Below are 15308 nucleotides of genomic sequence, written 5' to 3' on the forward strand. Positions count from 1 at the left end.
ACACCTGCATTATACCTACATAATACATAAATACAGACACCTGCAGTATACCTACATAATACATAAATACAGACACCTGCAGTATACCTACATAAATACATAAATACAGACACCTGCAGTATACCTACATAATACATAAATACATAAATACAGACACCTGCAGTATACCTACATAATACATAAATACAGATACCTGCAGTATACCTACATAATACATAAATACAGATACCTGCAGTATACCTACATAATACATAAATACAGACACCTGCAGTATACCTACATAATACATAAATACAGACACCTGCAGTATACCTACATAATACATAAATACAGACACCTGCAGTATACCTACATAAATACAGACACCTGCAGTATACCTACATAATACATAAATACAGATACCTGCAGTATACCTACATAATACATAAATACAGATACCTGCAGTATACCTACATAATACATAAATACAGATACCTGCAGTATACCTACATAATACATAAATACAGACACCTGCAGTATACCTACATAATACATAAATACAGACACCTGCAGTATACCTACATAATACATAAATACAGACACCTGCAGTATACCTACATAATACATAAATACAGACACCTGCAGTATACCTACATAATACAAAAATACAGACACCTGCAGTATACCTACATAATACATAAATACAGACACCTGCAGTATACCTACATAATACATAAATACAGACACCTGCAGTATACCTACATAATACATAAATACAGACACCTGCAGTATACCTACATAATACATAAATACAGATACCTGCAGTATACCTACATAATACATAAATACAGATACCTGCAGTATACCTACATAATACAAAAATACAGACACCTGCAGTATACCTACATAATACATAAATACAGACACCTGCAGTATACCTACATAATACATAAATACAGACACCTGCAGTATACCTACATAATACATAAATACAGATACCTGCAGTATACCTACATAATACATAAATACAGATACCTGCAGTATACCTACATAATACATAAATACAGATACCTGCAGTATACCTACATAATACAAAAATACAGACACCTGCAGTATACCTACATAATACATAAATACAGACAACTGCAGTATACCTACATAATACAGATACCTGCAGTATACCTACATAATACATAAATACAGACACCTGCAGTATACCTACATAATACATAAATACAGATACCTGCAGTATACCTACATAATACATAAATACAGACACCTGCAGTATACCTACATAATGCATAAATACAGACACCTGCAGTATACCTACATAATACATAAATACAGACACCTGCAGTATACCTACATAATACATAAATACAGATACCTGCAGTATACCTACATAATACATAAATACAGATACCTGCAGTATACCTACATAATACATAAATACAGATACCTGCAGTATACCTACATAATACATAAATACAGACACCTGCAGTATACCTACATAATACATAAATACAGACACCTGCAGTATACCTACATAATACATAAATACAGACACCTGCAGTATACCTACATAATACATAAATACAGACACCTGCAGTATACCTACATAATACATAAATACAGACACCTGCAGTATACCTACATAAATACATAAATACAGACACCTGCAGTATACCTACATAATACATAAAAAATACAGACACCTGCAGTATACCTACATAATACATAAATACAGACACCTGCAGTATACCTACATAATACATAAATACAGACACCTGCAGTATACCTACATAATACATAAATACAGACACCTGCAGTATACCTACATAATACATAAATACAGATACCTGCAGTATACCTACATAATACATAAATACAGATACCTGCAGTATACCTACATAATACATAAATACAGACACCTGCAGTATACCTACATAATACATAAATACAGATACCTGCAGTATACCTACATAATACATAAATACAGACACCTGCAGTATACCTACATAATACATAAATACAGACACCTGCAGTATACCTACATAATACATAAATACAGACACCTGCAGTATACCTACATAATACATAAATACAGACACCTGCAGTATACCTACATAATACATAAATACAGACACCTGCAGTATACCTACATAATACATAAATACAGACACCTGCAGTATACCTACATAATACATAAATACAGACACCTGCAGTATACCTACATAATACATAAATACAGACACCTGCAGTATACCTACATAATACATAAATACAGACACCTGCAGTATACCTACATAATACATAAATACAGACACCTGCAGTATATCTACATAATACATAAATACAGATACCTGCAGTATACCTACATAATACATAAATACAGATACCTGCAGTATACCTACATAATACATAAATACAGATACCTGCAGTATACCTACATAATACATAAATACAGATACCTGCAGTATACCTACATAATACATAAATACAGATACCTGCAGTATACCTACATAATACATAAATACAGACACCTGCAGTATACCTACATAATACATAAATACAGACACCTGCAGTATACCTACATAATACATAATACAGATACCTGCAGTATACCTACATAATACAGATACCTGCAGTATACCTACATAAAGCTGCACTTTTACGGAGATAAAACCTCATGACACATCACAGACAACACACACAAACACAACTGCATGTTGCTACAAATTCAAGACAGAAGAAAAGGACAAAGAAAGAGCTCAGTAAGAAAAGTGTCAGGTTGGTTTTGGGCCGACACAGTGAAGACGCTAGGAAGCAGCAGAGGCGCTGACAGAACCAGTGGACATCACATCAGAGAGGTTGACGTTCTGTCACTCCCTCTCGCTTTCTATCTTTTCCTCCCTCTTTTATGTTTCCTAGAGATGACGCTACTGCTGATGATGTGGACTCTGGAGGAAGCATGTCCTTTCGCTTTCTCTCTCTATTTCTCTCTCTCCATCCTTCTTATCTATGGCTGCGCATGTGCACACACACGAAACCCCAAGCGGACATTTCCCACGTTCCTCCGGTGATTGGAAACACACTCCAGTAAAACGTCTGTGGGACCTAATGTCCAGGTGAGGAGAGAAAGGCTGCCAACTCTTCCTGTCACACACACACACACACACACACACACACACACACACACACACGCACACGCACACGCACACGCACACGCCACACACACACACACACACACACACGCACACGCACACGCACACACACATACACACAATGCAGACACACACAATGCAGATACACACAATGCAGATACACACAATGCAGATACACACAATGCAGATACACACACACACACACACACACACACACACACACACACACAATGCAGACACACACACACAATGCAGACACACACACATCTCTGATGTGATGTCCACTGGTTCTGTCAGCGCCTCTGCTGCTTCCTAGCGTCTTCACTGTGTCGGCCCAAAACCAACCTGACACTTTTCTTACTGAGCTCTTTCTTTGTCCTTTTCTTCTGTCTTGAATTTGTAGCAACATGCAGTTGTGTTTGTGTGTGTTGTCTGTGATGTGTCATGAGGTTTTATCTCCGTAAAAGTGCAGCTTTATGTAGGTATACTGCAGGTATCTGTATTATGTAGGTATACTGCAGGTGTCTGTATTTATGTATTATGTAGGTATACTACAGGTATCTGTATTATGTATTATGTAGGTATACTGCAGGTATCTGTATTATGTATTATGTAGGTATACTGCAGGTATCTGTATTATGTAGGTATACTGCAGGTGTCTGTATTTATGTATTATGTAGGTATACTACAGGTATCTGTATTATGTATTATGTAGGTATACTGCAGGTATCTGTATTATGTATTATGTAGGTATACTGCAGGTATCTGTATTATGTAGGTATACTGCAGGTATCTGTATTATGTAGGTATACTGCAGGTATCTGTATTATGTAGGTATACTGCAGGTATCTGTATTATGTAGGTATACTGCAGGTGTCTGTATTTATGTATTATGTAGGTATACTGCAGGTATCTGTATTTATGTATTATGTAGGTATACTGCAGGTGTCTGTATTTATGTATTATGTAGGTATACTGCAGGTATCTGTATTTATGTATTATGTAGGTATACTGCAGGTGTCTGTATTTATGTATTATGTAGGTATACTGCAGGTGTCTGTATTTATGTATTATGTAGGTATACTGCAGGTATCTGTATTTATGTATTATGTAGGTATACTGCAGGTATCTGTATTTATGTATTATGTAGGTATACTGCAGGTATCTGTATTATGTATTATGTAGGTATACTGCAGGTATCTGTATTATGTAGGTATACTGCAGGTATCTGTATTATGTAGGTATACTGCAGGTATCTGTATTATGTAGGTATACTGCAGGTATCTGTATTATGTAGGTATACTGCAGGTATCTGTATTTTATATTTGATTTGACAATGCAGACACACACACACACAATGCAGACACACACACAATGCAGACAAACCCACACTTCATCTCTCTCTCTTGCCCTCTCTCACACACCCAACCCTTTCTCTACCTGGCTGTTGTCACCTGTTTCCGTTAGCTGGAAGGTGACTTGGCTGGAGGGGTGTGTGTGTTGCCCACTACAATGAATATACAAAGACTGCCTCTGTGGCTGGGGTGGACCAGGTGAGCAGATATCATCTAACACACACACACACACACACACACACACACACACACACTAGCTCACCTGCAGAGGAAATGACCTGCAGCACACCTCCACACCTGGACACTGAGGCCTGGGGCTGACTGACCAGGGGAGGGAGGGAGGGAGGGAGGGAGGGAGGGAGGGAGGGAGGGAGGGAGGGAGGGAGGGAGGGAGGGAGGGAGGAGGGAGGGAGGGAGGGAGGGAGGGAGGGAGGGAGGGACATGGCAGAGAAGGCGGGAGAGGGTTTTAGGGAAGAAAGATGAGGGGGTTAAGGCAGTCGTCACCTGACCATTCTATGACACTGTGACTTCCCCTATGCCATCGGAAACCATGGTAACGTCCTTTCAAATCTCCCAGCCCGGCCAATCCCTCAACAGCTCATAATATCAACTCCACAACTCAACCTGCACAAGGACAAAACCATCAGGAGACTAAAATAACTATAAAACAACCATTGTGCCACCTGGGCTTTGTGAATAGACTACAAACAGCTCAAGTTTCCCCTCCAATTACTTAGGTGGGGCGATGTTGCCCCACATTCTAACTTCAACTGGGTTGAATAGAACATGTGGAATTTTGCCATATGGAAATAGAAAGAGAGATAGCGAGACGGGGAGGAACTAGAAAAAGAGTGATAGTGATAGAAAGCATTTCCGACAAGCATCCCCACATTGGGAGACTGAAATGAGTTCACCCCTCTGTTTCTATCATCTCTCCCTCCCGCTCTTCCTTCTGACTGCTTTCTCATTTTCCATCTCCTATTCATTTTGAACCACTTGTCAGCGATGCGACCCCCACTCTGCTTTACAGACGGAGTGTGTTGCAGGGCGGCAGTGTGCATTAGCCTTACTCTGCTCTGCCTCCGCTAGCTAGCTGGGTGTAAAAAATACCATTACAGCAGCCGTGGGGTCATCCAGATCGATCCATTATGGAGCTGAGAGGGCCGGCTGGGACCTACTTTAACACCCCGCCCAGGTGGATTATCCCACACTGCACTGGACACACTGTCAAAGTGAGTTAGTGTCAGGGAGACGAGGGGGAGATGGGAGGGAGACGAGGGATGGAAGGCGTAGGGAGAGGGGAGGCTCGTAGAGAGTGGGAGGCATATGCTGGGGAGAGAGAGGGAGGGACGAAGTGATAGGAGTGGAGGGACGAAGTGATTCGAGTGGAGGGACGAAGTGATTCGAGTGGAGGGACGAAGTGATTCGAGTGGAGGGACGAAGTGATTCGAGTGGAGGGACGAAGTGATTCGAGTGGAGGGATGAAGTGATAGGAGTGGAGGGACGACGTGATTCGAGTGGAGGGATGAAGTGATAGGAGTGGAGCGATGAAGTGATAGGAGTGGAGGGACGAAGTGATAGGAGTGGAGGGACGACGTGATTCGAGTGAAGGGATGAAGTGATAGGAGTGGAGGGACGAAGTGATAGGAGTGGAGGGACGAAGTGATTCGAGTGAAGGGATGAAGTGATAGGAGTGGAGGGATGAAGTGATAGGAGTGGAGGGATGAAGTGATAGGAGTGGAGGGATGAAGTGATAGGAGTGGAGGGACGAAGTGATAGGAGTGGAGGGACGAAGTGATTCGAGCAGAGGGACGAAGTGATTTGAGTGAAGGGATGAAGTGATAGGAGTGGAGGGACGAAGTGATTCGAGTGGAGGGACGAAGTGATAGGAGTGGAGGGACGAAGTGATAGGAGTGGAGGGACGAAGTGATAGGAGTGGAGGGACGAAGTGATTCGAGCAGAGGGACGAAGTGATTCGAGTGAAGGGATGAAGTGATAGGAGTGGAGGGACGAAGTGATTGCAGTGGAGGTATGAAGTGATAGGAGTGGAGGGGCGAAGTGATAGGAGTGGAGGGATGAAGTGATAGGAGAAAGAGAGTGTTGTCCCCAAACTTTGCATGGTGTCTACTCCAGGGTCGTCTCGGAGTGGACTTGTCAGTGTTAACGATGATGACAAGGACTTTTCCCCTGAAGAGACGTAAGGAATTGAGAGACAATGTTCCTGGGCTATCTATACCCAGAGAAACACATCCATCCATGCCTGTGTGCCCACAACAGCCCAGTGCCTTACAAGAAGGGTAAAGGCTGGCACTCTGCAGCTCTGTAGGATTGAGGTCATGTGTATTTAGGGATGGCATTGTCTCCAAACTGACATGTCGTCCCCAAAGTGACACTACACCCCTGCCACGCAGGCTTAGGGTGGGTGGGGGTACTGACATCTGTATGTGTGTATGCATGTTTGCTTCCTACATACACAAACATACCCATGGATGCATAACAGCAGAGACACTTAAGGGGGGCTGGAGTGTCCTTGCAGACGCACCTTCATGTCCCCACTCACACACACCACACAGTGTGAGGTTAAACAGGGAACACACAGCACATACCCGGCACATTGGTGTCCTTTCAATGGCTCTAAACAGCAGCTGCTCAGCATCCACTGCCCCCTGGCATTACACACACAGAACACCTATGGCATCCACTGCCCCCTGGCATTACACACACAGAACACCTATGGCATCCACTGTCCCCTGGCATTACACACACAGAACACCTATGGCATCCACTGCCCCCTGGCATTACACACACAGAACACCTATGGCATCCACTGCCCCCTGGCATTACACACACAGAACACCTATGGCATCCACTGCCCCCTGGCATTACACACACAGAACACCTATGGCATCCACTGCCCCCTGGCATTACACACACAGAACACCTATGGCATCCACTGCCCCCTGGCATTACACACACAGAACACCTATGGCATCCACTGCCCCCTGGCATTACACACACAGAACACCTATGGCATCCACTGCCCCCTGGCATTACACACACAGAACACCTATGGCATCCACTGCCCCCTGGCATTACACACACAGAACACCTATGGCATCCACTGCCACAGCACTTCACACAGATTCTCTCTCCAGCTAAAAAGTGCACTAACACTTCACACAACACTACATCCAGGCAGCTACCAAAACAAGCTGAAACCATTTACTGTCATCTCCCCAGGAAAGAGACGAGGAAGAGAAAAGAGGAAGAAAGAGAGGACAGAGAGAGGGAGAAATAGCAGTGGGGATAGAAAAGCCAGGCCTTCGTGTCTCTCACTCTCTCACCCCCCCTTTCTCCGTCTCTTACCCTCTCCAACACTCCCTCTCCTTCTCTAACCCTCCCTCTCTCTCTCTCTCTCTGTCTGTCAGACAAAGCGGTGTGGTGATAAGAATGGTATCTTTCACTGGCTGATTACATGGGTGTGATGACAAAACAGATCTCTGTTAGAACTGGTGCCACCAACTTATTGTCCTGGCAACCCCCAGGCCACCGGAAGACGTGAAACCCTTAGAGAGCAGAGGGGACAGGTGACAAGGACCCCATTGATGGGAGGAGAGAAAGAAGAGAGGATGGGGTAAAATAAGGGTGTATGGGGGAAAAGAGGAGGGAGTGAGGTCACGGGTAATCAAAGAAAGATATCCCCCCATTTCCTTAAAGGAAGAGATCATATGGCATAATGGTAGAGTTGTGAATGTGGCCACTATCTCTCCACACACAGGAGGCCTTTATGGCTGCTCAGGTAATTGTGGGGTGTAGGGTTAAGGATCAGTTACTCTGTGTGTGTGTGCGTGTGCGTGCGTGCAGATGCCCCTCTACCTTCCTGGGCAGTTGAAGGGACTCACCCATTCTCCCTCCGATTCATCCATCTCTCCACCTCTTACTACAACAGCTGGGGAAAGCCCCACCTGCCCTGGGGGCTGCATGACAAGGAGGGGCTGCACTGTGCTGGTGACAATACGTCTCTCTCAACTCAATTCAAGGGGCTTTATTGGCATGGGAAACATCTCTGTCTCTGTATCAGTGAGAGGCAGCAGCAGCAGCGTAAACTGTGACAGTGTCAGGTGTAGTGTCTGGTAGTCTTGGATGTTCTCATCTCTCTAATGGCTGTCAGCTACAGATCCAACATTGATTAGACCATAAAGACCAACTGTTTCTGTTTAATGGACTAAACACACACACACACACACACACACACACACACACACACACACACACACACACACACACACACACACACACACACACACACACACACACACACACACACACACACACACACACACGTGATAACTGACTCATGCCTGCATCTTCTCTCTTCCTCCGTGCTCCGTCGCCAGCAACAAAACAAGTTAGATCCCTTCCGATAAGTCACCCCAGCCCGGCACACACAAGCGCCTGCGGAGGGAGGGGTAAAGGAAGTGTTTTTCTCCAGAACAAGGAGCAACGTGTTTTCTTAACTGAGTCATAACAAAACAACTACCTATCCAGACTGTAGGGACGCTGTGATCCCTGTCAGAGAGATATCAGCACAGAGAAGATGAACAGCCTCTCTGTCTGTCTTTGTTTGTGTCCTCCAGCATTGTTTCTTTGGCCCCGCCGTACCACAGAATGATTCTGTGTAGTCTACCACTCACGCAGTCTACGACAGTGGAGCACACGCACACAGACAGCCCCTCATTGTGACTCTTAGGGAGCAGATAGACAGTATTGATAATGGCGGCTGCAGGTCCCATTCATTTTGTTTAGGAGGGAAAAGTGAGACATTGGCTGTAGAGCTTCCACTTCCCTCCTCCCTGCCCATAAATATGTATGCGTGTGTGTGTGTGTGTGTGTGAGACCCAGTCCTAAGCCCCTGGGGAATGTCTTAGTAGAGTGTGTAGTGTAAGATACAGCATATACAGAGATAACATCCCAGACACTGGAGAGACGGTCTATGAGTCCCAATGACTGGAAGAGTCTCTACAGTGGAACTAACTTACAGTATGACTGATGTTACTGCCACTAAGCACTTATACAAATCACAAGTTGCTGGGACCTTGGCTACATTAGCTGCAAAAAAACATGTACACACACAAACTGCACTAATCTATGGGAAAAAGAACACACACACACTTGTCCTTTTGAAGGTAAGAGAAAAGAGATGTGTGTGTGTGATAAGAGGCGCCACACTGGTGGCAGGCCAGAGAGCTGAGACTGATAGCCATCACTACCCTCCTCCTCTCCTCTCCCTTCATCTCTCATCCTCCTTCAGTCCTCCAGACAACGACAGAGAGACAGAGAGAGAGAGCCATAGAGAGAGAGCCATAGAGAGAGAGCCATAGAGAGAGCCATAGAGAGAGCCATAGAGAGAGCGATAGAGAGAGAGCGATAGAGAGAGAGGCGATAGAAAACCATATTATATACCATATTTCTGGCAAGTCAACAACAATACAACCGAATCAAGAAACAAAAGCAAACACAATATAACATTATTATCCGCAATAATTAAAAAACACAATAAACAATATAAGAATATTCAAAAATAATCGCAATAAGACATATAAAATAGCAATATAAAAAAAAAATAATATAAGATACCAATAAAACAATCATATATGCGCAATTAAAATTATTCATGACAATAACAACAAAAAAAATAAAATATATCCGAAAAAAAACAGTCGGAATAAAAATAGAATATTCGCATAGATATTCACACATAAAGAAAAAACAAAAGAACTATAGAGCGAGAGATGAGTAAGAGCGAGAAGAATAGAGAGAGAGCCATAGAGAGCGATAGAGGGAGAGAGCGATAGAGAGAGAGAGAAGAATAGAGAGAGAGCCATAGAGAGCGATAGAGGGAGAGAGCGATAGAGCGAGAGAGATTCTTCCTGGTTCAGACCAGGTAAGAATGTACTTTGTTGATTTTGGTTTTTGGTGAAAGGGAGTGAGATACCTCGTCAAAACAGGGCCTTGTGCTTCAAGCGAAGATATAGTGGTGATAAAACAAACAAGGCTAGGTTACTGTACCTTCTACATCCAAGACCTTTATCAACCCACTCAATCACCGGATCATAAGACCATACTGAACACACAGCAGAAATACCACAACATCATACCAGTCACATTGATCCTAATGGTGGCTTCACGATTACATAAAAACACAAGCACTAAATCCAATTGGGATTCTCACAAGATCAGTACAACAGCAATAACCCCTAGAGTACAACACTGTACGTACTGGCTTTCATCTCAACATGATTGGATTAAACCCTAACAGGATGAAGAAAAGGCCAAACGTAAAAAGACACTATCTTTAAAGCAGATCAATCTAATCTAATTCACAGATGAGACCAGAAAGGTTTACATTAGGTCCACTCATCCAATCACAATGCAGGGTTATGGTTATCACTAGGCTTGGATACTGTGAAAAGTCAGACTAGATGATCATGTTGGTCATTATGTGGCTGGTTTTAAAGGGTTAATGTGGTTGTGTGTCTGAACAGGAAAACAAAGGCTTGAGTGTAGGCTAGGCCCACAGCCAAAATGTTATGATCATTATGAATAAGACACAGTCGACACAGGTCATGGGTCTTGCATTTGTGTGTGTGTGTGTGTGTGTGTGTGTGTGTGTGTGTGTGTGTGTGTGTGTGTGTGTGTGTGTGTGTGTGTGTGTGTGTGTGTGTGTGTGTGTGTACACAGACACCCTCTGTATTGAACCAGGTACAGACATCTGTACACAGTCCCATACGACAAGACCAAACCAGACCAAACCACAGACAGACGGACGGACGGGACAGACGGTAGAGAATATAGTAGCACGGTTCCTACCTGATCCTGTATCAATGACCGTCCCCTGTCCCCTCCGTTCAGCCACCAGCCGAGAGGAACCAGGCATGCTGACTGGCTCAGAACGCACCGGCTGGATCCTATACACACAGACATGTAATGTTACTATGTGTGTTTATTTAACTGCTGTTATGCTGCATTTATTTACAGATTTCATGTTATTTATACAGTATCATTGAGACCTGTTCAAAATAGCACAAGTTACATACAACTACGGCAGCATGATTGTCCACCTACCTGAGACTGTGTAGGTCCAGGTCATCAGTGTGGAAGTCTAACAGAGGCTGTTGAATGTCGCTGGGGCCCTGGGACTGCAGCACGGAGGAAGAGGAGGAGATGACCGTAGTCTGACCAGATGGGTGGATGGTCTTAAACTGGAACTGAGGACCCATCCACAGCCGACGGTGAGGCCCTGTGTGGGTGACTATCTCCACCTGGTAGGGGCCAGACAATAACGTTAGCATTAGCACGCTAGAAACATAAAACCACTGGAATGGATAGTGCAGTTATCTTTGTTTTATTTCATTTAGGTAGAACTAAATACTGGTACTGTGTTTGTGTACAAACTGCTGGAAACCAGTTTCCCATTTGGGATGAATAAAATAACTACTCCAGCATCACTGTCCACATCCGTTCTAGATGTAAACCTATCAGACTAAAGCCTGTTGTCCACAGAGACAAGCCGCTGTAGTCCCAGTGGGCTGGCGGGCGGCGTGCGTTAGGGGAAGAGGAAATGAGGGAGACAGATTTCCATGGCAATGGGATTAGAGGACGAGCGTCAGAGCCACATTAGCGTCACTGTTTCGGAGAAATGCCACCGTGGCCGTTAAGGCTCAGGAACAGCTCTCTGCAGCGTCTGCCCCCCGAGTGATGGCATGATGGGCATTAAGATGACAGAGTGGCAGACTCCAGAACGGTTTGTCAGTAATGTTACACTAGATGGATGGGGGAGATGAGGAGAGGACACAACAATTCTAACTAGCTTTTACCTCTCTTTACACCCAATCTCTTCTTTTCTCTCCCCCTCTGCCTCAATCCCTCTCTGCCCTCTCCCTCAATATCTCTCTGGCTCTCAAAATCTCTCCTCTCTGCCTTAATCCCTCATTCCCTCTCCCTTATCCCCTCTCCAATTCTCTTTCTCACTAAGAGCTCCTCTCAATCCTTCAGTCTTGTTTATTTAACACAGGCTCCCCTCCTTCCACACTCATGTCTATTTGGCTGTGAAAGAGCCAAGACAGGGGTGACAGCATAGGGTCTCGTAATACGTCCATGGGGTGTGAATGATAAGTGGTTTGGCACAGCTGTGTAAATTAGGTGACAGACAGACAGACAGACAGCTCTCTTCAGTGTCGGGGCGCAGGGCCAGATATGGGTCTCTCTCCTCCGCCCTCCTGTCTGTCGCGCCCTGTCCTGACATACGGTGCCTGACAATACGACTTATCATAGGGTTGTGTATAGCTCACAGAACCACCAAAGGACTGTTGATAGAACAGCTTAGGGACGTCTGATATGAAGTCACTGTATAGCACAGGAGGTGGAGGAGGGAGAGAATTATAGTCTCCAGAGGCCTGGTCGCTACTGCATTAACCCAATAGAATGTGTCAAGACCGTCAGAGCCAGACCTGATGACTTGATGGAGGGGTGTTGAAACCAGGAGGATAAGGGGGGGTGCTGCTTCAGGCATTGTTGTCATCTCATGGACCTGAGAGCCCCTTACACTATTACGCACCAAAGCTATGTCCCAAATGGCCCCCTATTCCCTATATAATGCATTACTTTTGACCAGACTCTTATGGGCCCTGGTCAAAAGTAGTGCACTATAAAAGGAAAACGGGGACATTTGGGACACAAGCAATGTCTCCTGAGTCGCACTACATACAGCGCCCAGACGGACGGCACACACCAAAGGTCAGGATGTGGCGCTGCAATAGACAAAAGCAGGTCCATCTGATTCTGAACACTGCTGATAACCTAATGAAGGAATATCTTTTAATGACATCCACAAGACAGCACTGCTCTAACTCAATCTAGCCATGATCATCATACTATACATGCTTCACTATTTATCCTCCAGACTATTGTACAGAACACAACTGGCAGCATGACATTGGAATGCTCGTTACTACAAAGGATCAAGACCAGTGTTCTGCCTTCCAGTGCCGTTTCACATTTCAATTTGAAAGGCGACGAGGTAAGTGTGTTGGGATAAACTGAAGGACAAGTGAGATGCCATGTGGAGGAGCCTCATCCACTCCAATGATTTACAGTAGCTATTCAGTGTCAGAATTATTGTCGTTGAAAATTCACTGTCCTGTTTCCCGAGGATAGCACTGCTACAACCTCCAAGTCTTGTGGTATCTTTGTTGAGTGCAGTAAGTCAGAACCTCAGTTTGTCTGATAGACACCCCCCCCATAGTACCGTGTCCCCATCACTGCTTGGGAGTTTGAAGCACTACCTTATCAAAACAGCACAACTCCACCTAGTGGCCTGGCTGCCAATCTCCATTAAAAAGACTTCACCTGGCTAATAATAGCACAGCCCAAGCATAAATACGGCCAAGCTTCAGTATTTTTGGTGCAGGAGATGGTAGATAGATGGTAGTTGATTTGGCTCCCGGAAACACTATCATAGTGGCTACTAACCACAGACTAAGTTGGATACATTTACCCAACCCATTATATATGGCCAGAAATGATTGCTGGAGGAAATGAGATGGTTCCCTGCAGAGATCAGGCTTCAGACATGAGGGAGTGAAGGGTTAACCAAGCTGAAGAGAGTGGGGTCATACAGTTGAAATCAGAAGTTTACATACACTTAAGTTGGAGTCATTAAAACTCGTTTTTTCAACCACTCCACAAATTTCTTGTTAACAAACTATACTTTTGGCAAGTCGGTTAGGACATCTACTTTGTGCATGACACAAGACATTTTTCCAACAATTGTTTACAGACATTACTTCACTTATAATTCACTGTATCACAATTCCAGTGGGTCAGAAGTTTACATACACTAAGTTGACTGTGCCTTTAAATAGCTTGGAAAATTCCAGAAAATGATGTCATGGCTTTAGAAGCTTCTGATAGGCTAATTGACATCATTTGAGTCAATTGGAGGTGTACCTGTGAATGTATTTCAAGGCCTACCTTCGAACTCAGTGCCTCTTTGCTTGACAACATGGGAAAATCAAAAGAAATCAGCCAAGACCTCAGAAAAAAATATTTAGACCTCCACAAGTCTGGTTCATCCTTGGGAGCAATTTCCAAACGCCTGACGGTACCACGTTCATCTGTACAAACAATAGTACGCAAGTATAAACACCATGGGACCACGCAGCTGTTATACCGCTCAGAAAGGAGACGCGTTCTGTCTCCTAGAGAGGAACGTACTTTGGTGTGAAAAGTGCAAATCAATCCCAGAACAACAGCAAAGGACCTTGTGAAGATTCTGGAGGAAACAGGTACAAAAGTATCTCTATCCACAGTAAAATGGGTCCTATATCGACATAACCTGAAAGGGGGCTCAGCAATGGAAGAAGACACTGCTCCAAAACCGCCATAAAAAAGCCAGACTACGGTTTGCAACTGCACATGGGGACAAAGATGGTACATTTTGGAGAAATGTCCTCTGGTCTGATGAAACAAAAATAGAACTGTTTGTTCCATAATGACCATCGTTATGTTTGGAGGAAAAAGGGGGATGCTTGCAAGATGAAGAACACCATCCCATCCATGAAGCACGGGGGTACAGCATCATGTTGTGGGGGTACTTTGCTACAGGAGGGACTGACGCATTTCACAAAACAGATGGCACCATAAGGAAGGAAAATGATGTGGATACATTGAAGCAACATCTCAAGACATCAGTCAGGAAGTTAAAGCATGGTCGCAAATGGGTCTTCCAAATGGACAATGACCCCAAGCA

At 44.1% G+C, this 15308-nt stretch overlaps 1 protein-coding gene across 8 annotated transcripts in view; it reads right to left on the minus strand.

Moving 5' to 3' along the window:
• Positions 1-15308, minus strand: part of LOC106612862 (BCAS3 microtubule associated cell migration factor) — a 343035-nt gene that overhangs the window by 197267 nt on the left and 130460 nt on the right. For all 8 annotated transcript variants that reach the window (XM_045724535.1, XM_045724534.1, XM_045724533.1 and 5 more), the window contains 2 exons: positions 11624-11820; positions 11369-11466 (listed from right to left, as the gene is read on the minus strand). In XM_045724535.1, the coding sequence (XP_045580491.1) occupies positions 11369-11466; positions 11624-11820 (295 nt within the window). The remainder of the gene's footprint in view (positions 1-11368; positions 11467-11623; positions 11821-15308) is intronic.

This window comes from Salmo salar, chromosome ssa09 (assembly GCF_905237065.1).
Source record: "Salmo salar chromosome ssa09, Ssal_v3.1, whole genome shotgun sequence".
NCBI classification, from domain to species: Eukaryota; Metazoa; Chordata; class Actinopteri; order Salmoniformes; family Salmonidae; genus Salmo; species Salmo salar.